General features: G+C 50.8%; 1 protein-coding gene across 4 annotated transcripts in view; it reads right to left on the bottom strand.

Annotated features, from left to right (window-relative positions):
- usp3 (ubiquitin specific peptidase 3) overlaps positions 1-26,653 on the bottom strand; it is a 212,697-nt gene that overhangs the window by 84,990 nt on the left and 101,054 nt on the right. For all 4 annotated transcript variants that reach the window (XM_087982071.1, XM_087982073.1, XM_087982072.1 and 1 more), the window contains one exon: positions 1,160-1,273. In XM_087982071.1, coding sequence (XP_087838197.1) covers positions 1,160-1,273 — 114 coding nt within the window. The remainder of the gene's footprint in view (positions 1-1,159; positions 1,274-26,653) is intronic.

The raw sequence follows: 26,653 nt of genomic DNA, 5'->3' as shown, positions 1-26,653 counted from the left end.
TCTTTGATAGATTTTGATGACCACCTTCTTGTCAATGTCTTATAGACTGGAAAAAACAGCACCTAATATTAGACGTTGCCACCATACAGTAAGAACAGCTTCTGTATTTGAGTTGATATTTGATCTATTTCGACTTCCGTGGAAACAACATTTGAAGAATCCATCAATAGATTCAATTATTTAACTCCCATTAAACTTAAAGGTACAACACGCAAGGAACACAACCACCTGATGAAGGAGCAGCGCTCCGAAAGCTAGTGCTTCTAAATAAACCTGTTGGACTATAACCTGGTGTTATGTGATTTTTAGCTTTGTCCACCCCAGTCCAACACCAGCTCCTCCAAGTCTTGACGCAAGGAAAGTAATGATTTCCTCAACACCACAGTATTTAATTGGTTAGGACATCACACATTAGTTAAAAAGTTTTTTTTTCAAAATAATCTTTAGAAACTTGTACACAAAAAGGTAATGTAAACATCTGCAAGCTTTTTGAAATCACAGCTGAACTGTTGCATATGCACACAGTCACTGGAACATTTAACCAGGTAGTTACTACTGAAATCACTGCTTTTTAGATCTCAATTCAAGATTTAAATTTAACAACTGACTTGGCCTTCAATTAGAGATTCCACATTAAGTTTCAAGGAGTTCATTATATCATTGGTTTCAAATTTTCCTGGCTCCCAGTTAGTTAAGTACTCCCTTATTGACAGCTTTAATACTGTTTGACGTCTTTTCAAGCCATCTCCTTTTCTTCCCACCAGCTCCCTTGTAGTGTCTCCTCCTTTCCTTCCTGTCGCATTTGAAATCTCATTTCTTTCCTCTTCTCCTTATGGCCTCTTGCTTTTCTCCCTTTCCTTCACTTTAGAGCCACCTCCTCTATTCATACAACATCCTTTTCCCAATGCAGTTCACTTTTTTCCCCTCCGTCTTCATCCTCTCCATGTCCAACTCAATTAAAATTTATGCTGAATGGAATAATTCTCATCAGTACTATAGTATGAATACTTGCCTGCTGATCTTTTTAAATAATAGAAGAAAGTTTCCAAGAATGGACATCTTGCAGTCTTCATTTTACTTTCTGAGCTACTTTTCTCTAACAGCACCTGCTTTAGTCAATATTACAGTGCATTGAAATCAAAGAAACCTAGGAACATACACACTGTTATCTCCTTGGCTCCGAGTGTGATAGGTCCTTCTCCCTGCAGTTTTACCACTGCGCAACTCCACTGCTGGAAGCTCCTTGAAATAACAGCAGAACTGCTGGATGTTGCTGCAAATGAATAACAGTGAAATACGACAGTTATTTGAAAAGTATGCCATCACTACCTTTATATTCTGAAGTGTGTATTTTTAAGTATTAGTTGTCCAAATTTTCCTTAGTGTCATGCTAAATAATACATGCCTAAAAGGAATCACAAGGCAGCAAACTAATTGTTCAGTCTCCGGAACAAGTGAACATCATATAGAGTTTCCCTGAGGTGAAATTACTGCCTGAAGAGTGCTTCAGCACGCTGATCACAGTTACAGTGTAATCAGCTCTTATTGTCCTTATCCTAGGACTCAGCCAGGAGTTGATAGTGCAACTAGTACCAAGAGTACTCTGAAGTGAGCTCATGTGTCTCCTGGAACCTATTCAGATTGCACTTTATTCTGAACACTTCATCAATTGGATCATTGCCTTCTTATTGCTCTTAAGTACTTAACTTTCAAGTGTAGGAGTGTGGGGTTTTTTTGCAAAAAGTACCAAGTGTGCACTAATGAAATTGCAAGATAGATCCAACCAATATCATACTCAAAACTGCAACTCATTTGTTACACGTTTGTTTTTACATTCCTAGTCTATGCCATGCAGGGAAATGGAGTCAAAGTTCATGGTGCAGACTAGAAGCTTATGCTTCCACCCAAGTTATAAAAATTAAATTGACAAAAACATCACAAACAAGATCCTGAGGGTTTTCTCATTTAGTTTTTGAGCAGATCAGATAGACCCAAGGTTCAATCTGAAAGGCCCAGGTTCAATCCCTGATCTATGTTACATGAAACAGTACAGGTGTTGGACAAGGGTGGACAAAGTCAAAAGTCACATGACACCAGGCTATAGTCCAACAGGTTTATTTGCAACCACAAGCTTTCAGAGTGCTTCTCCTTCATCAGGTGAAGTGACAAAGGAGCAGCATTCCAAAAGCTTGTGATTTCAGATAAGCCTGTTGGACTATAACCTGGTGTTGTGTGATTTCTGACATAGAAGAGTACAACACAGGAACAAGCCCTTTGGTCCACGATGTTGTGCTGAACACCACACCAAGTTGAACTAATCCCTTCTGTCCATATCCCTCCATATCCCTCTATATGCTTATCTAAATGCCCCTTAAAATGCCCCTATTGAATCTGTATCCAACACTACTTGCTCCAGTCACGTACCATTCTGTGTAAAATAAACCTGACCCTCTCACCTTAAATGTATGAGACATGTCAAATCTGGGAAAAGGATTCTGACCGTCAACCCTACCTATGCCTCTCATAGTTTTGTAAACTTCTATCAGGTCACTCCTCAGCCTCCGCCTTTCAAGACAAAACAACCTTATAGCTCATACTCTCTAATCCAGGCTGCATCCTGATAAACCTCTTCTGCACCCTCTCCAAAGCTTCAATATTCTTCCTGTAGTGTGGCGACCAGAAGTCAATGCAATACTCTGAAGTGTGGCCTGAACTAAGTCTTACAAACCGCAACATAATTTCCTGACTTTTATACTCCATACCCAAACTGATAAAGGCAAGCATACTTTACCACCCGGTCTACTTGTGTGGCCACTTTCAGTTAGATCAGGACCCCAAGATCACTCTGGATATCAATGGTGTTAAAGGGTCCTGCCATTAACTGTACACTTCCTTAACATTTGATTGCCAAAGTGTAGCAGCTCACACTTATCCAAATTAAACACCAACTGCCATATCTGCCCACACCACTCCGCCCATACATAGAACATAGAACATAGAACAATACAGCACAGAACAGGCCCTTCGGCCCACGATGTTGTGCCGAACATCTAACCTAGATTAAGTACCCATCCATGTACCTATCCAAATGCCGCTTAAAGGTCGCCAATGATTCCGACTCTACCACTCCCACGGGCAGCGCATTCCATGCCCCCACCACTCTCTGGGTAAAGAACCCACCCCTGACATCTCCCCTATACCTTCCACCCTTCACCTTAAATTTATGTCCCCTTGTAACACTCTGTTGTACCCGGAGAAAAAGTTTCTGACTGTCTACTCTATCTATTCCTCTGATCATCTTATAAACCTCTATCAAGTCACCCCTCATCCTTCGCCGTTCCAACGAGAAAAGGCCGAGAACTCTCAACCTATCCTCGTACGACTTCCTCTCCATTCCAGGCAACATCCTGGTAAATCTTCTCTGCACCCTCTCCAAAGCTTCCACATCTTTCCTAAAGTGAGGCGACCAGAACTGCACACAGTACTCCAACTGTGGCCTAACCAAAGTCCTGTACAGCTGCAACATCACTTCACGACTCTTGAATTCAATCCCTCTGCTAATGAACGATAATACTCCATAGGCCTTCTTACAAACTCTATCCACCTGAGTGGCAACCTTCAAAGATCTATGTACATAGACCTCAAGATCCCTCTGTTCCTCCACCTGACTAAGAACCCTACCATTAACCCTGTATTCCGCATTCTTATTTGTTCTTCCAAAATGGACAACCTCACACTTGGCAGGGTTGAACTCCATCTGCCACTCCTCAGCTCAGCTCTGCATCATATCTAAGTCCCTCTGCAGCCGACAACAGCCCTCCTCACTGTCCACAACTCCACCTATCTTCGCATCATCTGCAAATTTACTGACCCACCCTTCGACTCCCTCATCTAAGTCATTAATAAAAATTACAAACAGCAGAGGACCCAGAACTGATCCCTGCAGAACTCCACTTGTAACTGGGCTCCAGGCTGAATATTTACCATCTACCACCACCTGCAACTGATCTATATCACATCGTAACCTTTGACAACCTTCTACACAATTCACTACTCCCCTGATCTTTGTGTCGCCTGCAAACTTACGAACCCACATATGTTTCCTGATGAAGAGCTTTTGCCCGAAATGTCAATTCTCCTGCTCCTTGAATGCCACCTGACCTGCTATGCTTTTCCAGAACCACACTTTATGACTCATCTATGTTCTCATCCAAGTCATTTATATAAGTCACCAGCAGAGGTCCCAGTATAGATCCCTATGGAACAGCACTAGTCACAGACCCCCAGCCAAAATAAACACCTTTCCACCACTACCCTCTGTTCTATTGGCAAGGCAATTCTGAATCCAAATGGCCAAGTCACTGTGGATCCCATACATCTTAATCTTCTGGATGAGCCTACCTTGTCGAAAGCTTTACTAAAATTCATGAAAACATCATCCATTGCTCTGCCTTCATCGATCACCCTCGCCACCTCCTCACAAAACTCAAATTAGTCAGACATGACATGCCCCACACAAAGTCATGCTGATTTTCCATAATTAGGCCACGCTTTTCCAAATGCACATAAATCCTATCCCTAAGAATCCTCACCAATAGACTCCCAACCACCAATGTGAGACTCACTAGTCTATAATTTCCTCGGTTACTCCTATTCCCCTTCTTGAACTGAGGAACAACATTAACTGTTTGCCAGTCCTCAGCAACCTCTCCAATAGCAAGACAGGATACAAAGATCTTGGTCAAGGCCCCAGCAATCTTCTCTCTTGCCTCTCTCAAGAACCTGAAATAGATACCATCAAGCCCTGGGGACTTATACATAAGAGGTCTAACACCATGGGTGGCACAGTGGTTAGCACTGTTGCCTCACAGCGCCAGAGACCCGAGTTCAATTCCCGCCTCAGGCGACCAACTGTGTGGATTTTGCACATTCTCCCCGTGTCTGCGTGGGTTTCCTCCGGGTGCTCTGGTTTCCTCCCACAGTCCAAAGATGTGCAGGTCAGGTGAATTGGCCATGCTAAATTGCCCGTAGTGTTAGGTAAGGGGGAAATGTAGGGGTATGGGTGGGTTGCGCTTCGGCAGGTTGGTGTGGACTTGTTGCGCCGAAGGGCCTGTTTCCACACTGTAATCTAATCTAACCATTTTTTTCTTGACTTCAAAATGCCCTAGCATTTTAGCATGCCCCACACTAATCTCACTATCCTCCACTTCATTTCTTTGCTGAATACTGATGGAGTATTGAAAAAACAGAGATTTCCCCCTTTTTTCCTGCCTTCGAGTCAGGGCAATAAGTAAAATGGCTGCAGTGAATGTTTCTTGATGCTTTTCCACTGCTGCATTTTAACTTGCTCTATTGAGCAGAGAAATGGACCAGCCAATAGAAGGCAGTGTGGGTCCTATTTAAAAAATATAGGTCACCTTCCAAAAACTATATCGGGCTCTGACTCCTATTTCAAACTCTGACTCCTATTTGTGGTTTCCCCACAAAGTCCATCAAGGTGGCAAGGGGAGCTAACTTCACCAGAGGCTCAAAAGTGAGAATTAATTGTTTTTGATTTTGTTTCTTTGTGGCAAAGGAGATCAGGAATACTCTATCATCCTCAAAGAGGAACCTTGGGCCTCTCCACCCCTTACCTGACTGCCAAGAATGTTTCTTTGTGCCCAAGTCAGCAGCCTGAAATTACACACCTGTCCACTGTTGAGCAAATGCTTCTTGCCAGTTTAGGGTTGGTGCCTAAATGGGGGCTGCGTAGTTGGCTTATCCAGAGAAGTCCCAGGATGTTAAAATCTCTAAAACCACACGCTGTGATGGACTAGATATTTTTCTGCCTGCCTTGGTTCCTGCCACATAACCTTTGGGAGATCAAATTGGCTACTTAATCTGGAATCCCCATTTGCAAGTCTCGAGGAGATCAACCAGTGTTGAATAAGTATACTGCAATCACTCCTATATCAAGTATACAATAAGTGCATTTACTGCATCTGATTACACCATATAATCCAAAGGGAGTTTGAACAGATCAATTTAACTCAACGCTGATTCAACATCAACTTTATATACAAGGTATAGTGTTGTACCTTGGCAGCAGTTAAAATATTTAGAGGGAAGAAGCACTTTTTAAAAACCTGCAAGGAGAACATGTTTTTTGTCATTTATGTAAATGGTTTGGATGTGAATATAGGAGGTACATAAGTTTGTAAGTTTGCAGTTAACACCAAAATTGGAGGTGTAGTGGACAGTGAAGAAGGTTATTGTAGAGTACAATAGGATCTTGGTCAGATGGGTCAACGGTCTGAGGAGTGGCAGATGGAGTTTAATCTAGATAAATGTGAGATGCTGCATTTTGCTGGGACAAATCAGGGTAGGACTTATACACTTAATGGCAAGATCCTGAGGTGTGTTCCCAAACAAAGAGGACTTGAAGTTCAGGTTCATAGTTTTGTGAAAGTGGAGTCGCAGGCAGGTTGAGGAGTGAAGGTGGTGTTTGGTACACTTGCCTTTATTGGTCAGACCAACAAAAGCAAGGACTACAGATGCTGGAGATCAGAGTTGAAAAGTATGGTGCTGGAAAAGCACAGCAGGTCAGGCAGTATCTGAGGAGCAGAAAAATCGACGTTGCAGGCAAAAGCCCTTCTTCAGGAATGAGGCTGGGAGCCTCAGGGGTGGAGAGATAAATGGGAGGGAATGGTGTTGTTGGGGTGGGGGAGGAAGCGGGGGGAGCGGAGGGTGCAATGGGTGGATGGAAGTGGGAGTAAAGGTGATAGGTCAGAGGGGAGGGTGGTGCACATAGGTGGGAAGGAAGATGGACAGATGGAACAGGTCATGAGGATGGTGCTGAGCTGCAAGCTTGGAACTGGGGTAAGGTGGGAGGAAGGGAAATGAGGAAACTGGTGAAATCCAGTTGATGCAATGGGGTTGGTGGGTCTTGAGGTAGAAGATGAGGCGTTCTTCCTCCAGGTGTCAGGTGGTAAGGCAGTGGCGATGGAGGAGGCTTAGGACCTGCATGTCCTCAGCAGAGGGAGGGGGAGTTGAAGTGTTCGGCCACGGGATGTTGGGGTTGGATGGCACGAGTGTCCCAGAGATGTTCTCTGAAGCGCTCTGCCAATTAGGTGTCCTGTCTCCTCCTGTAGAGGAGATCGCATCAGGAGCAACGGATACAGTAAATTGGTTTATATTGTTTATTGGTCAGTGCATCGAGTATAGGAGTTGAGAGGTCATGTTGAGGCGGTACATTGCAGGGCACTGCTGAGGCCAATTTTGGAATATTGCATTCAATTCTAGTCTCCCTGCTCTCGGAAAGATGTTGTGAAACTTGAAAGGGTCTAGAAAAGGTTTACAATGATGTTACTAGGTTACAGCCTCAGATTGTAACATCCTGGGACTTCTCTGGATAAGCCAGCTATGCAGACCCTATTCAGCTCCAGCCCTAAACTGGAAGGGTTTGAGATAAAGGGAGAGGCTGAGTAGGCTGGGGCTATTTCCCCTGAAGTGACGGAGGCTGAGGGGTGACCTTATAGAGGTTTATAAAATCATGAGGGGCATGGATAGAGTGAGTAGCCAAAGTCTTTTTCCCAGGGAAGGGGAGTCCAAAACTAGAGGGCATAGGTTTATGGTGAGAGGTGCAAGGTTTAAAAGGGACCTAAGGGAGAACTTTTTCATGCAGTGGGTGGTGCATTAATGCTAGAGGAAGTGGTGGAGGCTGGTACAATTGCATTTAAAAGGCATCTGAATGGGTATACGAATAGGAAGAGTTTAGCGGGCCGTGGAGGGGGTCGTTAGGGCCGACTGCCTGCCCCTCTTCCGCGGTTATGTTAGAGCCCGGGTGTCCTTGGAGAAGGAGCACGCGGTGTCGACCAACACCCTGGAGTTGTTCAGGGAGAGGTGGGCGCCGCAGGGAGTGGAGTGCATTATTTCTCCCTCCAACTCTATTTTGATTTAGTCCCTACCGTCCCCTTCACTGTTTTGATCACACAGCACTGCCCTTTGATGTGAAGGGCAGTGTTTGTCACTGGCCACCCGGGTGTTTTCCTATCTTCCTGGTGGTGGAATTTGAATAAAGATTCGTGCACTTTGTGTCTTCCACTGTGTCTCACACCTGCACACACACACCATGGGTGCTGGGGATAAAAAAAAAACAAAAAAGAAAGAAGAAAAAAAAAGAAAGAAAAAAAAAAGCAGAATGCTCCATATTGAAAACAATCTAGAGGACTTCTTTTTTTTAATTAGTTAACAGGGTGTCAGCTGGCTATCCAGCTCTAATTGCATTTGAAGACTGGGTGTTTTGAACAGCTGTACTCTTACACCCATAGTGCTGTTAGAGGAGGAATACTGGGATTTTTAATAATTGATCTAATGGGCGGCACGGTGGCACAGTGGTTAGCACTGCTGCCTCACAGCGCCAGAGACCCGGGTTCAATTCCCGCCTCAGGCAACTGACTGTGTGGAGTTTGCACGTTCTCCCCGTGTCTGCGAGGGTTTCCTCTGGTTTCCTCTCACAGTCCAAAGATGTGCAGGGTCAGGTGAATTGGCCATACTAAATTGCCCGTAGTGTTAGGTAAGGGGTAAATGTAGGGGTATGGGTGGGTTTTGCTTCGGCGGGTCGGTGTGGACTTGTTGGGCCGAAGGGCCTGTTTCCACACTGTAATCTAATCTAATCTAATACTGATCTGAAAAATGGCAATATGCAAATTTAGATGGTGTGTAACTTGGGAAGAGTATTCACATGCACCTACTGCCCTTCTCCTTCTAGAGTTTGTAGGTTTGCAAGGTGTCATCAAAGGAAACTTTGTGAGTTGTTGCAGTGCATCTTGTAAATGGTACTAACTGCAGCTACAGCAAGTTGGTGGTGAAGACAGTGAAAGAGAGACTAGTTGCCAGGTAATTGGATGGTGGAATGTTGCTGAGTTGAATGCATTCAGGAAAGTGGAGAATATGTAATCATGCTCCTGATTAGAAACTTGCAGATGGTGGACAAGCCATGAGGAGTCAGATGATGGATTAGATGCCACAGACCTCCAGTCTCTGACATGCAAAAATGACCACGTTTGCTTAGCCAATGATGCTTATCTCATTCAAAAAAGACTTTAAAACACATCAGATTAAAAAACAACTCCCATGGTCTGTGTATGCTACCACTTCTGATTGCTCTGACCCATTAATGGAGTGAGACATACTACAGCTGCTGTTGTAGAAGCTAGGGACAACAGCGGTAAGGTATGATTCTAACATTGAGGTTGTTGCTTGACTAGTCTGTTGGACAATTCTTAATTTTGGCTTAACTCTGGAATGTAAAGAACATTATGCAGGACTGACTAGTATCTTTGTTATGTACTATTACAGTGCTCAGGTCCATCACATTTTATCCTTGTTATATTTTGTGTAGTCGTTTGGTACAACTGAATGGCTTGCTATGCCATTTGTAAGGGGACATAAGAGTTAACATCACTGCTTGTTTGTTATCAACTAATATAGTGTGAATTAATGCCTGGGACCTAAATAAAAGGGAACAGATGATGGATACATTAAGAGTTAATTAGGTTTGACCTGGCTGTATAAATATGGGGAGCCCGTAGTCAGTGGGGGTTTAAGGTCTGTTGAGGTGCAATGGTGGGATCCCTACCTCTGAGCGAGGAGGTCCAGGTTTAAGTCCCAGATGCTTAAAGGTGTGTAATAACATCTCTGAGTAAGACAATTAAAAATATCTAAAAAAAAAAAAAATCGGTGGGATGAATGTATTATGGAGTATGGCTAATTGAAAGAATATTACATTGTGGCCCTGGGTTAATTCTTTCCCAAAGAGGAAGCACGTTTGGCCTTTATACTTTCACTACCTTACAAAAGCAGAATAAGCAGCAAAGATTTTTCTCAGAATTGGAGCTCAATGATTTGAGCATGGATGAAGGTTTGGGCAGAGTGTTAACTTTTCAGGGATAAAATTTCACAAGAAGTTAAATCTATTGATTGCTTATGAGGCATGGTCAGACTTTGACATGGAAAAATACAAAATGGAATTCAGTAGCTTTCATTGGGGAATTTCCTATTGAAATCTCTACAATGTGTTGTTGGACTGTGACAAAATATGGACAGTATTAAGTCAGAGAAAGAAAATGGAGATACAGGCCAAAAAGAGGGTTTTGTACTGTTCATAAGAAGTTTCAGCCCAGTGAGAAAAGTATCGATGGCGGAGACTTTCAATTGTACAGGATTAGTGGAAGCAGACAGTGTTGTGTCTGAATGCTACCTTGGCTCTGTGTAAAAAAAAATTGAGATAAGATTAGGAAATTTGATAGTTCTAGAGTTGAGGATGATAGCAAACAAATCTTTGAAAAAACTGGTTAATCCTTATAAAATAAGAATTGATCATTTTATTAGCATAATTTAGTGCTTAATGAAGTAATGTCATTAAGTACACCATTGATGGAAAAAGCACAGATGAAACTGGAGATGGAAAATCACCAAGCTAATATTTGGAATATGTGAATTTGCAATTTACACAATTGGGACAAGATTGCATTTCCTTTATGCAATTAACCTTTCCAAGGAAAAATAAAAGAAGTTTCAATTTCAACACAGCAGCAAGAGAGGAGGGAAAGCATAATGGAAGTATAACTACTGATTGGGAAAAATGTGACATCACAGGGAAGTTGACTGGAATGTGATTTTAAAAATTGTATTTTTTTGAAGGAGGAACTAACTGAAAAACAGCAGGAATAAGTCGAAGTTGGAACAAATACATTATAAAATAGCATAAGTACACAAAATAGGATAAGGGAAAAAGAATTACTGTAAAGGAAGCATGTTTACAGTATTAGAATATAAAAATAAAAAATACTATTTCAAAAAGTGAGTAATTAAGGGACTTAAGGGAAGTCATGGCAGCAGAGCTTGTACCCCTGATATGCTAATCCAGTATTATGTGACAAATATGGAAGCTTCATTTGTCTCTGGCAACCATGCATGTAGGAAGTGTGTCCAACTGTAGCTTCTGGCATTTCAGAGTTACAGCTGCAGGTGAATTCACTATGGAACACCTGTGATGCTGAGCATGTCATAGATAGCACAGTGAGGTGGTCAAAACGCAGGTGAATTCTGAACAGGTAGGAACGGCATGCATGACCACAAGGCAGAACAGAGGAAGGCAGGCAATGCAGGAATCCCCTGTGATCATCCCCCTTTCTACAGATATACCGCTTTGGATACTGTTGGGGAATATGACTGTAGGGGAAAGCAGTCAGAGCCAATTTCATGGCAGCATGGGTGGGCTTGCTTCACAAGAGCAGATAGATAGGGGAGGCGACAGCCTAGAGATATTATCACTGAACTGTGAATCCAATAACCCAGGTAACATTCTGGGGACCTGGGTGAAATTCTGCCACAGCATATAGTGGAATTTTAATTTAAAAGTAGTCTGAAATTAGGAGTCTAATTTCATGATTAGATTAGATTAGATTACAGTGTGGAAACAGGCCCTTCGGCCCAACAAGTCCACACTGACCCGCCGAAGCAAAACCCACCCATACCCCTACATTTCCCCCTTACCTAACACTACAGGCAATTTAGTATGGCCAATTCACCTGACCCTGCACATCTTTATACTGTGGGAGGAAACCAGAGCACCCGGAGAAAAACCCACGCAGACACGGGGAGAACGTGCAAACTCCACACAGTCGCCTGAGGCGGGAATTGAACCCGGGTCTCTGGCGCTGTGAGGCAGCAGTGCTAACCACTGTGCCACCGTGCCGCCCACAAATCCTTTGTCAGAAAAACCCACTGGTTCACTATGTCTTTTGTGGAAGGAAACTTCCATCAATACCTGGTCTGGCCTACATGTGACTCCAGACCCACAGTGATTAGATTAGATTAGGTTTCCTACAGTGGAAACAGGCCCTTCGGCCCAACAAGTCTACACCGACCCTCTGAAGAGTAACCCACCCAGACCCATTCCCCTGTCCTACAATGTGATTATAATGTGATTGACTCTTAGGAAGGGGCAATAAATGCTGATCTGGCAGATGATGCCTCTTCTCATGAATGAATAATAGAAAAAAAATCAGTTGTAAGGGAAAGAGACAGGCATATCTGTAGCCACAAAAGAGACCTTGCTGTCAGGGTCAGGGAACTCACTCAACAGCTGCAGGACATTCTGAAGGGGAAGCACAAACACACACATTGGTATCAATGACATAGGCAGGAAAAAAAAAATTGAGAGAGCTAGGAAGTAGACTAAAGAACACAAACTAAAATTCTGGATTACTCTGAAACCATGTGCTAGTTAGTAGGAAGTTTGTCCAGTGGCTGGAGAATTAGTGATGGATGGGGGTTTTAGATTTCTTGGAAATTATGCCTATTTATGCAGGTGATGGGTCCTGTACATGGCAGATGAGCTGCATCTGAACCAGAATAGGACCAGTTTCCTTGTGGGGAGGTTTGTTAGTGCTATTCGGGAGGGGTGGGACCTTGAAAGAACATTCAACAGGTGAGATGCATGGATGAAATTAAAAGAGACAGCAAGGCAGCCAAGAAGGCACAAGGGAGTTTGCAAGATTGGATGGTATTTATTGTAATGCAAGGAATCTGAAGAACAAGGCTGATGAGTTGAGGGCACAGATTGAAACGCAGGGATATGACATCACTGCTGCCACTGAGATATGGTGTATGACAGCAGCAGGATTGGCAGCTTTGTATTCAAGGAAACAACGAGGAAGGTGAAATATTGATCAGGGAATCTGTAGTGATTGGAAACAGGTGGACATTGTTGATCATGAAGGTTGTTAACTAGGGCTAATCAGGAAGCCCTGGCCAACTAGGGAGTGATTTAGAATTCCCTCCGTTCAGGGGACCGATTTTGAGCTGGCTATAGTCAGGGTACTGCTATTGGTTTTAGTTTTGGGGGCCTGATTCCTGAACTGGTTGATCTTCATAGTCAGTGTTACTGGTGTATTTTAGTTCTCGCCAGGCAACTGTTTCTTCATTGGCTTGTTGCAGCCTGTGTGTTATTTGTTTCTCCTTTCATTTTGAGAAAGGATTATGCTGATTTCGTGGCAGGGCTCAGCCCTTACACTTTGTCTGTACTTTTTCTTTTATTTTGCATATATGTTTTCACTTTTTGGTGTTTGGACTGAGCCAAACTCAGTCTACTGTGGATGGACCAGGCCTCTGTTGAGACTGAACACTTGTATGTGTGCTGTAGGGTGTGCGTTTGCTGCCTTTGGGAGTAGATCCTGCCTTCTTGCTGGTTGGTTTTATCAACTGTACTGTGCCTTGTGTCCCTGGGTCTGACAGGCCTTCATGTGAGCCAGAAGGTTCATAGGTGGTCCTGAAAGCTATCACCCAGACAGCTGGTGGGTAAGTAGACAATCTTTAGCAAAATAGTCCCGAGGGAGGTGTGGGATGGGCTATCATAGAGGTGGTGGCCAGAAGGTGGCAGGGTAGGCTGAGGGCTGCAAGGTATGTGGGCTATCCTGGGGAGGTATGGGGCAGGCCATCCTAGGTGGCTGGAAGGTATGTCAGCCAGTCCATGGGCTGGATGGTGTATCAGGGTGGGTAAGATCTGGACGTGAGCTGCATAGGAGGTGGACTGAGAACTGGAAGGCTGACAGCTTGCCTGTAGGAAAGGAGATTAGGCTGATGACCAGCCCGATGGAAAGCATGCCTGGGGAAGCTCAGTCAGTACACAGGACGGCCAAAGACTGACTGTCCCTCAAAGGCTAGCCAAGTAATGCCTGATCAGTGTGGTGTGACCACTATTAGATGGTGTGTAGGGTACCTGGGGTGGGAGTGTGGGGTGTGGAGCTAGGTATCATAATTGGTGTTTTTCATTTTTGCCTATGCTGTTTTGTAGACTATTGATTTTTGTGCCTAGGTACAGATGATGTGTAAAGTGCTTGCAATTGTATATTGTTTACTGTTTTATTTGGCTTTTGTCTGTGGTAAACTTCGCCCTTGGGGCTGAACCGGACTCTTTTCTGGATTCGTCATTATGGTATTTTTTTTTTAAAAGGACAGTGACTTGTGGAAAAATTTGTGTTTGTTTTGTGAGATATCGGGCACCTTATGGTTGTCACTATTTCTCCTATCCAAAATACAATACAACAGTGATATTACATAACGAATGAACAAATAAAAATATACAAACGGGATTTAGAATCTCATCAGTTCAGGGGACTGACTGAGCTGGTTGGCTAGCTACAACCAGTGTACTGTGCACAAGTAAATAAAGGATTATTTGGTGATATGATATTGGCCTCACTGTAGTTATTTCAGTGGCAACAGGAGAAAACAGGACATGCCTGAAAAAGATGCTTGCAATAGTCATCATGGAGTTGGGGTAAGCATTTCTGGTATTATGCCTTTATTTGGGAAGTCTGACTCGTTTGATCCTACTGTTGAAGACTGGGCCCAGTATGGAATGAATGCAAGGTCCTATGACCTATAAAGTTCGGTTAAGTGAGGTGGATCACCTGAACAAACGTGGATCACCTGAAAACTGTTACCTCAAACAGGGCAGGACCAAAACATAGCTGGCCCCTCATAACAGCCAGAAGGCCTGTTCTCCCCCTCTGTCTAGCGTCAAGAAAACCTGAGTCTGTGGATGTAGCCTTGATACCATTGTCGCCAGAAGAGGAGGAAACCTTTAAGACATTCCAGATGCAAAAGACTGGCTACAGTCCAATATGTGCAGCCCATGTCAGAGTCTGAATCAAGGGAACTGGACCTGGGGCAAAAACACCACAGAGAAAGATCAGGCCTACATCCCTGGACTTAATGGGGGAGGTACGTAGTGATTGGAACTAGGTGAACTCTCTTGACTAAGAGGTCCTTGATTGGCCTGGGTTAACAAGGCCAATCAGGAAAGCCTAGCTGACCAATTTTAAACAGGGGATTTAGAATCTCCTCAACTCAGTGGACTGACTCCAAGCTGGCTGGACACAGGCAGTGTACTATGCAGGCTCTGTGGTACAGCAGCATGATGGCTGGTTACCACTGCTGCCTCACAGGGACCTGGGTTTGATTTCTGCCTTGAGTGACTGTGCAAACTCCACACAGACATTCTCCCAGTGTCTGAATGGGTTTCCTCTGGGTGCTCTAGTTTCCTCCCCACAGTCCAAAGATGTGCTGGTTATGTGAATTGGCCATGCTAAATTGCCCATAGTATTAGGTACTACCATTGGTAAGGGAATGGGTCTAGGTGGGTTACTCAGAGGGTCAAAGGGCCTGTTTCCATACTGTAGGGAATCTAATCTAATTTCAGAATCTAAGGCCACAGTCAGCATGTACTGTTAACGTGGGACAATCAGGAAAGCTCTGGCTGGCTGACATAAACAAGAGATCGAGCCTTCTCAATTTAGGGGACTGACTCTGTGCTAGCTGCACAACAGTCAGTGTTACTGTTGGTTTCTGCTGATTTTTGTTTTGGGGGGAACCTGATTCCTGAACTGGCTGAATTATGCAGCCAGTTTGTTAACTGGGATTCCTTTGGTGAGGACTGATTTCCAAACTCCTAATGCACACAATGGGTTTCAGGTGTAACTCAGTTCTCATTAGGGGACTGTCATTTCACTGGCTGGTTGCAGCCTGTTACTTTTTTATAAACTTTGAGAAGAGAACAATGTTGATTTTTGTGGTACGGCTTAGCCCTTGGATTCTAGTTTTTGTGCATCTTCACCTTTTTTTGGTGTTTTTGGACTGAGCCCTTGTGAAAGAAATAAATCTTACCAGAGAAGCTGTTCGTGTGGGGAGGCCTAGCCCTGAGACTTGGCCCCTGAAGATTGAATGTGTGTGTACGTGTGCTGGGAGGGGAACACTTGCTGTATCCTGGAGTTTGAGAGAAAACCTTGCCTTCAGTTGTAAACTGCACCTTTGCAATGTACTATGTTCCTGTGAGTGGGCCTCGTTCTCTATGGATGGGCCAGAACTCTGAGACTGAACACCTGTGTGCTACGGGGTGTGCATTTCCTGCCTTCAGGAATGGACTCTGCCCTCTGTGGACCCTGTTTTTAGCAAAGGACTCTGTAGTTTGGAGTGGACTCTATTTCTGACAATGCACTTTGTATACTGGAGTAGACTGTGTCCCTGGGAATGGACTCTGTATTTTGAAGAGAAATGTCTATGCTAATGGATTGTGTATCAGAAAGGACTGTTTGTTGACCCAACAAGGGGTGATCGGGACGGGCTGTCCTAGAGGTGGTCAGAAGGTCTCAGAGCAGCTGAGAGCCAAAAGATACATAGGGGCAGGCTGAGATCCAGAAGGCTTGTGGGATGCCTTCTGGGGTCCACAGGGTTTGGGGCCTGACTTTGCTGCTCTCCCTTGTAATATTGCTGATTCTCTGTATACAGCTGTTAATGTTGTTTTGTAAACTGTGAATTGTTTTAACAAAATATTAAACAGGAGATTTAGAATCTCCTCAGTTCAGTGGACTGACTCCAAGCTAGCTGGCTGGCCACCAGGTAGTGTACTAAGTAAATAAAGGCTGACGGTACAGCAGCATGGTGGCTATGGTCACAGCTGCTGCCTCACAGGGACCTGGGTTCGATTTTCCACCTTGAGCGGCTGTTTGTGGAGTTTGCACATTCCCCCAGTGTCTGAGTGGGTTTCCTCTGGGTGCTCTCGTTTCCTCCCACAGGACAAAGATATGCTGGTCAGGTGAATTGGCCATGCTAAATTACCCCTAGTATTAGGTGCACTAGTCAGGGGTAGGGTAGGGGAATGGGTCTAGGTGGGTTACTCTTCAGAGGGTCAAAGGACCTGTTTCCATACTGTAGGGAATCTAATCTAATTTCAGAATCTATTACAGCAGTAAGGAGGGATGACATAGAAGATTCCTCAAATGAAGCCATACAGGTAGAACTTCAAAAGAGCAATCCCATTACAACTTCCCAAGATTAACAGGAGAAATCCTAGTGTGAAAGGTTTAGAGGAAGCAGTCCTGGATTTAATTTTAGACAATGAAGCTAGGCAAGCCTTTGAAATATAGAGTGTGTTGCTGGAAAAGTACAGCAGGTCAGGCAGCATCCAAGGATCAGAATTGATGTTTCTGGCTGGAGCCCTTCATCAGGAATGAGGCAGGGAGCCTCCAGGGTGGAGAGATAAATGGGAGGGGTGTGGGGCTGGGGAGAAGGCAGCTAAGAGTGCAATAGGTGGATGGAAGTGGGGGTAAAGGTGATAGGGTGGAGTGAATCGGTGGAAAGGAACATTGGCAGATAGGACAGGTCATGAGGACCAGTGCTGAGCTGGAAGGTTGGAAGTAGGGTAAGGTGGGGGGAGGGGCAACTAGGAAACTGGTGAAGTTCACATTGATGCCCTGAGATTGAAGGGTCCTGAGGCAGAAGATAAGGTATTCTCCCTCACCACCTGGAGGAAGTGGCAAGGACCCGCATGTCCTCGGCAGAGTGGGAGGGGGAGTTGAAATGTTCCGCCATGGGGCGGTGAAGTTGATATCTCCGGGACACTCGGAGATATTCTCTAGTGCGCTCTGTGAGAAGGCATCCAGTCTCTCCGATGTAGAGAAGACCGCATCGGGAGCAACGGATACAATAAACGTGTGGAAATGCAGGTGAAACTTTTGGACGTGGAAGGCTCCTTTGGGGCCTTGGATGGAAGTGTGGGTGCAGATTTTACAATTTCTGCAGTGATAGGGGAGGGTGGTGTGGACCTGACCAGGTGTTACGGAGGGAACAGTCTTTGCAGAAAGCAAAGAGGGGAATATATCATTGATGGGGTCCATTTGTAGGTGGCGGAAATGTCGGCGGCAGATATGACTTATGCAGAGGTTGGTGGGTGGAAGGTGAGAACCGGAGGGTTCTGCCCTTGTTGTGGTTGGAGGGGTGGTGTTCAAGGGCAAAGGTGCGGGATAGGGATGAGATGGAGGGCATCTTCAACCACGTGGGAGGGGAAATTTCAATCTTTAAAGAAGGGGGCTTTCTGGTGTGTTCTGTGGTGGAACTGGGAGCAGTTGTGGCAGAGGTGGAGGAATTGGGAATACGGGATACCATTTTTGCAGGAGGTAGGGTTGGAGGAGGGACTGGATGTCTATGGTGAAGATGACGCATTGGGGGCTCAGGAAACAGAAGTCTTGGAGGACATGAGTGGCGTCCCGAATGTATGTGGGGAGTTCCTAGACCGGGAGGGATAGGATAGTATCGAGATAGGTGAAGATGAGTTCGGTGGGGCAGGAGCAGGTTGAGGCTATAGGTTGGCCAGGATAGTCAGGCTTGTGGATCTTAGGTAGGAGGTAGAGTCAGGCATGCGGTGTTCCTGAACTGAGGTTGGAAGCTGTGGGTGCAAGATCCCCTGAGATGAGCTTGTGTATGGTCTGGGAGATGACGGAGTGGGGTCATGGTCGAAGGGGCGGTAAGAGGAGGTGTCTTCCAATTGGCATCTGGCTTCAGCGCTGTAGAGGTCACTGTCAAACTACCACAGCACCCCCTTTTGTGCACATGGTTTGATGGTGAGGACTTCACGTTGAGGGTGAGAAGTTGGAATGGGGGAGGCAGTTGGACAGGTTGAGGCAGTCAATGTCACGGCGGCAGTTTGAAATGAAGAGGTCAAGGGCAGGTAGCAGGCCAGTACAGGGTGTCCAGCTGGATGGGATGTCTTCGAGGTGGGAGAAGGGGTCCTTGGTGGGAGCGCAGTTGTCTTGGTTAAATAAAAGTAGCCACGGAGGCAGAGGCGCTGCAAGAAACGTTCAAGGTCGCAGCATGTGTCTAACTCATTAATCTGGGAACTGTAGAGAGATAAAGAGGAGACCTTTACTGTGGACAAACATTTGTCCTCAGTGAGGGGGGAAATCTGGGAGAGTGGTGAAGACACAGCTGGGATGGAAGCTGGGACCTGGATGGGGCTGGAGTTCTAGGTGGGGGCAGAGACAGTGGCTTGACTGGGTGTGGTTATGGGGTCAGTAGTGACATTCCCCAAAGGAGGTGACCCTTACAAAGGGGACAGAAATGTGCTGATGGTAGATTTAACAACCGGGGCAGAAGCTACGTGACAGGCTGAGGGGGCAACGTTACTGTTGGGTACTCAGCTGCTAACATCAGTGGCGATGGAAGTGACGTCACCCATGGGCCCTACCAGTGAGGCGGAAGTGACTGTCGCAGTGGCAGCTACAGGCCAGTCGGTCTAACCTCAATAGTGGGATAATTTTTGGCAGTAATTCTGAAGGACAGAATTAATATGCACTTAGAGGTAGGTATTAATCAACAACTGTCAGCATGGAGCTAAGGGGTGGTCATACCTGACCAACTTGATTTGAATTTTTAAGAGGTGACCACGGGTGCAGTTGAGGGCAATGCATTTGAGGTGGACTTTAGCCAAGTCTTTAAAAAGGTGCCACATCAGAATCTGATACCAAAGGTAAGAGCTCATGGAATCCAAGGAAGATTGATTAATTGAATGTAAAATTGGCTGAGTGACAGGAAGCAGAAAGTAAAGGTGGAGGGGCATTTTTGTGACTGGAAGCTGTAACCGGTGGGATTCAGTGGGGCTTAGTGTTGGGGCCCTTGCTGTTTTGATGTATATAATTGCTGCAGTAGGTAGATTAAAATGTTTTTGCTGCAGGAAAACTAATCAAAGGCTTACTACGAGGGCTGAAAAATTGTCGTCCAGGTCAGAAAGCAGAAACTCCAGCAGGTGTTGAAGGACAGTGGCATAATGGATGAGTAATCCAGAAGTCTAGGCTAATGCTTAGATTAGATTACTTAGTGTGGAAACAGGCCCTTCAGCCCAACAAGTCTACACCGCCCCGCCGAAGCGCAACCCACCCATACCCCTACATTTACCCCTTGCCTAACACCACAGGCAATTTAGCATGGCCAATTCACCTGACCTGTGGAAACCGGAGCACCGGAGGAAACCCACGCAGACACAGGGAGAAAGTGCAAACTCCACACAGTCAGTCGCCTGAGGCGGGAATTGAACCCGGGTCTCTGGCGCTGTGAGTCAGCAGTGCTAACCACTGTGCCACCCACTCTAGGTACATGTGTTCAATTCCCACAAGGAGAAAGTGAGGTCTGCAGATGCTGGAGATCAAAGTTGAAACTTTATTGCTGGAACAGCACAGCAGGTCAGGCAGCATCCAGGGAACAGGAGATTCGACGTTTCGGGCACAGGCCCTTCTTCAGGAATGAGCAGAGAGTGTTCAGCTCTCTGTGCTACCACACTATCCACACTAAACAGGAGTTCATTCATCCCAGAATGAGATCTTTCACGGTGATCTCTGACCTGTGTCCCCAATTGGCAAGGCTCTGAGATGGATACCATGACACATTTCCCCACTTAGGTCAGGGGGAGAGAAAGAGGGGGAGAGAAAGAGAGGGGGGGGGAGAAGAGAGAGAGAGAGAGGGGGGCGGGGGAGAAGAGAGAGAGAGAGAGGGGCGGGGGAGAAGAGAGAGAGAGAGAGGGGCGGGGGAGAAGAGAGAGAGAGAGGGGGGGTGGGGGAGAAGAGAGAGGAGGGGGGGCGGGGGGAAGAGAGAGGAGGGGGGAAGAGAGAGGGGGGGGGGGAAGGGAGGGGGGGGGGAAGAGAGAGGAGGGGGGGGGAAGGGAGGGGGGGGGAAGGGAGGGGGGGGAAGAGAGAGGAGGGGGCGGGGGAAGAGAGAGGAGGGGGCGGGGGAAGAGAGAGGTGGGGGGAAGAGAGAGGAGGGGGGGGGGGGGAAGAGAGGGGGGGGGGGGGAAGAGAGAGGGGGGGGGGAAGAGAGAGGAGGGGGGGAAGAGAGAGGAGGGGGGGGGGAAGAGAGAGGGGGGGTGGGGGGAAGAGAGAGGAGGGGGCGGGGGGAAGAGAGGGGGGTGGGGGGAAGAGAGGAGGGGGGGGAAGGGAGGGGGGGGGGGAAGAGAGAGGAGGGGGGGCGGGGGGAAGAGAGAGGAGGGGGTGGGGGGAAGAGAGGGGTGGGGGGAAGAGAGAGGAGGAGGGGGGGGAAGAGAGAGGAGGGGGGGGGGAAGAGAGAGGAGGGGGGGGGGGGAAGAGAGAGGAGGGGGCGGGGGGAAGAGAGAGGAGGGGGCGGGGGGAAGAGAGAGGAGGGGGCGGGGGAAGAGAGAGGAGGGGGCGGGGGAAGAGAGAGGAGGGGGGGGGGGGGGAAGAGAGAGGAGGGGGGGCGGGGGAAGAGAGAGGAGGGGGGGCGGGGGGAAGAGAGAGGAGGGGGGGCGGGGGGAAGAGAGAGGAGGGGGGGCGGGGGGAAGAGAGAGGAGGGGGGGCGGGGGGAAGAGAGGGGGGGGGGGAAGGGAGGGGGGGGGGGGAAGAGAGGGGGGGGGAGGAAGAGAGGGGGGGGGGGGGAAGAGAGGGGGGGGGGGGAAGAGAGGGGGGGGGAAGAGAGGGGGGGGGGGAAGAGAGGGGGGGGGGAGAAAGAGAGGGGGGGGGAGAAGAGAGGGGGGGGGGGGGGGAGGAGGGGGGGGAGGGGGGGAGGAGAGGGGGGGGGAGAAGAGAGGGGGGGGGGGGGGAGGGGGGGAGGAGAGGGGGGGGGGAGAAGAGAGGGGGGGGAGGGGGGGGGGAAGGGAGGGGGGGGGGAAGAGAGGGGGGGGGGGAGGAGGGGGGGAGGGGGGGGGAAGGGAGGGGGGGGGGAAGAGAGGGGGGGGGGGGAGGAGGGGGGGGAGGGGGGGGGGGGAAGAGAGGGGGGGGGGAGGAGGGGGGGGGGGGAAGAGAGGGGGGGGGGAGGAGGGGGGGGGGGGGGGAGGAGGGGGGGGAGGGGGGGGGGGGAAGAGAGGGGGGGGGGAGGAGGGGGGGGAGGGGGGGAGGGGGGGAGGAGGGGGGGGAGGGGGGGAGGAGGGGGGGGAGGAGGGGAGGGGGAAGAGAGAGGGGGGGAAGAGAGGGGGGCGGGGGGGGAAGAGAGGGGGGCGGGGGGGGAAGAGAGAGGGGGGGGGAAGAAGAGAGGGGGGCGGGGGGGGGAAGAGAGAGGGGGGGGAAGAGGGGGGCGGGGGGGGAAGAGAGGGGGGCGGGGGGGGAAGAGAGAGGGGGGGGGGAAGAAGAGAGGGGGGCAGGGGGGGGAAGAGAGAGGGGGGGGAAGAGAGGGGGGGGAAGAGAGAGAGGGGGGGGGAGAGAGGGGGGGGGAGAGAGAGGGGGGGGGGGAGAGAGGGGGGGGGGGGAAAAAAGAGAGGGGGGGGGGGGAAAGAGAGAGGGGGGGGGGGGAAGAGAGAGGGGGGGGGGAAGAGAGAGGGGGGGGGGGGGGGAAGAGAGGGGGGGGGGGGGAAGAGAGAGGGGGGGGGAAGAGAGAGGGGGGGGGGAAGAGAGAGGGGGGGGGGGAAGAGGGGGGGGGGAAGAGAGGGGGGGGAAGAGAGGGGGGGGGGGGGAAGAGAGAGGGGGGGGGGGAAGAGAGAGGGGGGGGAAGAGAGAGGGGGGGGGGAAGAGAGAGGGGGGGGGGAAGAGGGGGGGGGGAAGAGAGGGGGGGGAAGAGAGGGGGGCGGGGGGAAGAGAGAGGGGGGGGGAAGAAGAGAGGGGGGGCGGGGGGGGAAGAGAGAGGGGGGGGAAGAGAGGGGGGGGAAGAGAGAGAGGGGGGGAGAGGGGGGGGGGGGGGGGAGAAGAAGAGAGAGGGGGGGGAAGAAGAGAGAGAGGGGGGGGGAAGAAGAGAGAGAGAGGGGGGGGAAGAAGAGAGAGGGGGGGGGAAGAAGAGAGAGGGGGGGGGAAGAAGAGAGAGGGGGGGGAAGAAGAGAGAGGGGGGAAGAAGAGGGGGGGGGGGGAAGAGAGAGAGGGGGGGGAAGAGAGAGAGAGGGGGGAAGAAGAGAGAGAGGGGGGAAGAAGAGAGGGGGGGGGAAGAAGAGAGAGGGGGGAAGAAGAGAGGGGGGGGGAAGAAGAGAGAGAGGGGGGAAGAAGAGAGAGAGGGGGGAAGAAGAGAGAGAGGGGGGGGAAGAAGAGAGGGGGGGGAAGAAGAGAGGGGGGGGAAGAAGAGAGGGGGGGGGAAGAGAGAGGGGGGGGGAAGAAGAGAGGGGGGGAAGAAGAGAGAGAGGGGGGGGAAGAAGAGAGAGAGGGGGGGGGAAGAAGAGGGGGGGGGGGGAAGAAGAGGGGGGGGGGGAAGAAGAGAGAGGGGGGGGAAGAAGAGAGAGGGGGGGGGGAAGAGAGAGGGGGGGGGGGAAAGAGAGAGAGGGGGGAAGAAGAGAGATAGGGGGGAAGAAGAGAGAGGGGGGGGAAGAAGAGAGAGGGGGGGAAGAAGAGAGAGGGGGGGGAAGAAGAGAGAGAGGGGGGGGAAGAAGAGAGAGAGGGGGGGGGAAGAAGAGGGGGGGGGGAAGAAGAGGGGGGGGGGGAAGAAGAGAGAGGGGGGGAAGAAGAGAGAGGGGGGGGGAAGAGAGAGGGGGGGGGAAGAAGAGAGAGGGGGGAAGAGAGATAGGGGGAAGAGAGAGAGGGGGGGAAGAAGAGAGAGGGGGGGAAGAAGAGAGAGGGGGGGGAAGAAGAGAGAGGGGGGGGAAGAGAGAGGGGGGGGGAAGAGAGAGGGGGGGGGAAGAGAGAGAGAGGGGGGAAGAAGAGAGAGAGGGGGGGAAGAAGAGAGAGAGGGGGGGGAAGAGAGGGGGGGGGGAAGATGAGAGGGGGGGGGAAGAGAGAGGGGGGGGGAAGAGAGAGAGAGGGGGGGGGAAGAGAGGGGGGGAGAGGGGGGGGGGAAGAGTGGGGGGGGGGAAGGAGTGGGGGGGGGGAAGAGAGGGGGGGAGGGGGGGGGGGAAGAGAGAGGGGGGGGTTGTGGGGGGGGAAGAGAGAGGGGGGGGGAAGAGAGAGGGGGGGGGGGAAGAAGAGAGAGAGGGGGGGGAAGAAGAGAGAGAGGGGGGGGAAGAAGAGAGGGGGGGGAAGAAGAGAGGGGGGGGAAGAGGGGGGGGAGAGAGAGAGAGGGGAAGAGAGAGAGGGGGGAAGAAGAGAGAGGGGGGGGAAGAAGAGAGGGGGGGGGAAGAAGAGAGGGGGGGGGAAGAAGAGAGGGGGGGGGGAAGAAGAGAGGGGGGGGAAGAAGAGAGGGGGGGAAGAAGAGAGAGGGGGGGGAAGAAGAGAGAGGGGGGGGAAGAAGAGAGAGGAGGGGGGGGGAAGGGGGGGGGGGGAAGAGAGAGAGGGGGGGGAAGAGAGAGGGGGGGAAGAGAGGGGGGGGAAGAGAGAGGGGGGGGAGAAGAGAGAGGGGGGGAGAGAGAGAGGGGGGGAGAGAGAGGGGGGGGAAGAGAGAGAGGGGGGGAAGAAGAGAGGGGGGGGAAGAGAGAGGGGGGGGAAGAGAGAGGGGGGGAGAGAGAGGGGGGGGAAGAAGAGAGGGGGGGGAAGAGAGAGGGGGGGGAAGAGAGAGGGGGGGGAAGAGAGAGGGGGGGGAAGAGAGAGGGGGGGGGAAGAGAGAGAGGGGGGGGAAGAGAGAGGGGGGGGGAAGAGAGAGAGAGGGGGGGAAGAGAGAGAGGGGGGGGAAGAAGAGAGGGGGGGAAGAGAGAGGGGGGGGAAGAGAGAGAGGGGGGGGAAGAAGAGAGAGGGGGGGAAGAAGAGAGAGAGGGGGGGGAAGAAGAGAGAGGGGGGGGAAGAAGAGAGAGAGGGGGGGAAGAGAGAGAGGGGGGGAAGAAGAGAGGGGGGGGGAAGAGAGAGGGGGGGGAAGAGAGAGGGGGGGGGGAAGAAGAGAGAGAGAGGGGGGGAAGAAGAGAGAGAGGGGGGAGAAGAGAGAGGGGGGGGAAGAAGAGAGGGGGGGGAAAGAAGAGAGGGGGGGGAAGAAGAGAGGGGGGGAAGAGAGGGGGGGGAAGAGAGAGGGGGGGGAAGAGAGAGAGGGGGGGGGAAGAGAGAGGGGGGGGGAAGAGAGAGGGGGGGGGAAGAGAGAGGGGGGGGGGAAGAGAGAGGGGGGAGAGAGGGGGGGGAAGAGAGAGAGAGGGGGGAAGAAGAGAGAGAGGGGGGGAAGAGAGAGAGAGGGGGGGAAGAAGAGAGGGGGGGGAAGAAGAGAGAGAGGGGGGGGAAGAAGAGAGAGGGGGGGGAAGAAGAGAGAGGGGGGGGGAAGAAGAGAGGGGGGGGAAGAGAGAGAGGGGGGGGAAGAGAGGGGGGGGGGAAGAGAGAGAGGGGGGGAAGAGAGAGAGGGGGGGAAGAAGAGAGAGAGGGGGGGGAAGAAGAGAGGGGGGGGGAAGAAGAGAGGGGGGGGGGAAGAAGAGAGGGGGGGGGAAGAGAGGGGGGGAAGAAGAGAGAGGGGGGGGAAGAAGAGAGAGGGGGGGAAGAAGAGAGAGGGGGGGGAAGAAGAGAGAGGGGGGAGAGAGAGAGGGGGGGAAGAGGGGGGGGAAGAGAGGGGGGGGAAGAAGAGGGGGGGGGAAAGAGAGAGGGGGGGGAGAAGAGAGAGGGGGGGAGAGAGAGGGGGGGGGGAAGAAGAGAGAGGGGGGGGAAGAAGAGAGGGGGGGGAAGAAGAGAGGGGGGGGAAGAAGAGAGAGAGGGGGGGGAAGAGAGAGGGGGGGAAGAGAGAGAGAGGGGGGAAGAAGAGAGAGAGGGGGGAAGAAGAGAGAGAGGGGGGGGAAGAAGAGAGGGGGGGGAAGAAGAGAGGGGGGGGAAGAGAGAGGGGGGGGAAGAGAGAGGGGGGGGGAAGAGAGAGGGGGGGGAAGAGAGAGAGGGGGGGGAAGAGAGAGGGGGGGGGAAGAGAGAGGGGGGGGAAGAAGAGAGAGGGGGGGGGAAGAGAGAGGGGGGGGGAAGAAGAGAGAGGGGGGGGGGAAGAAGAGAGAGAGGGGGGGGAAGAAGAGAGAGAGGGGGGGGAAGAAGAGAGAGGGGGGGGAAGAAGAGAGAGAGGGGGGGGGAAAGAGGAGAGGGGGGGGGAAGAGAGAGGGGGGGGAAGAAGAGAGAGAGGGGGGGGAAGAAGAGAGAGAGGGGGGGAAGAGAGAGGGGGGGGAAGAGAGAGAGAGGGGGGAAGAAGAGAGAGAGAGGGGGGAAGAAGAGAGAGAGGGGGGGGAAGAAGAGGGGGGGGGAAGAAGAGAGGGGGGGGGGAAGAAGAGAGGGGGGGGAAGAAGAGAGGGGGGGGAAGAAGAGAGGGGGGGAAGAGAGAGGGGGGGAAGAGAGAGGGGGGAAGAGAGGGGGGGGAAGAGAGAGGGGGGGGAAGAGAGAGAGGGGGGGGAAGAGAGAGGGGGGGGGAAGAGGAGAGAGGGGGGGAAGAGAGAGAGGGGGGAAGAAGAGAGAGAGGGGGGGAAGAAGAGGGGGGGGGGGAAGAAGAGAGGGGGGGAAGAAGAGAGGGGGGGGAAGAAGAGAGGGGGGGGAAGAAGAGAGAGGGGGGGGAAGAAGAGAGAGGGGGGGAAAGAAGAGAGGGGGGGGAAGAAGAGAGAGGGGGGAAGAGAGAGGGGGGGAAGAGGGGGGGGGAAGAGAGAGGGGGGGAAGAGAGAGGGGGGGGGAAGAGAGAGAGAGAGGGGGGGAGAGAGAGAGGGGGGGGAAGAGAGAGAGGGGGGGGAGAAGAGAGAGAGGGGGGGAAGAGAGAGGGGGAAGAAGAGAGGGGGGGGAAGAAGAGAGAGGGGGGGAAGAAGAGAGAGAGGGGGGGAAGAAGAGAGAGGGGGGGGAAGAAGAGAGGGGGGGGGAAGAAGAGAGGGGGGGGGAAGAGAGAGAGGGGGGGGGAAGAGAGAGAGAGGGGGGGAAGAGAGAGAGAGGGGGGAAGAGAGAGAGAGGGGGAAGAGAGGGGGGGAAGAGAGAGGGGGGGAGAGAGAGGGGGGGGGAAGAGAGAGGGGGGGAGAGAGAGGGGGGGGAAGAAGAGAGGGGGGGGGGAAGAAGAGAGAGAGGGG

The sequence above is a fragment of the Chiloscyllium plagiosum genome, unplaced genomic scaffold, assembly GCF_037043375.1.
Source record: "Chiloscyllium plagiosum isolate Xiang-an unplaced genomic scaffold, Cpla_swu_hap1 HiC_scaffold_42, whole genome shotgun sequence".
Lineage (NCBI taxonomy): Eukaryota > Metazoa > Chordata > Chondrichthyes > Orectolobiformes > Hemiscylliidae > Chiloscyllium > Chiloscyllium plagiosum.
Note: the sequence above shows the minus strand (reverse complement) of the source record. Positions and strands in the feature narration are given on the sequence as shown.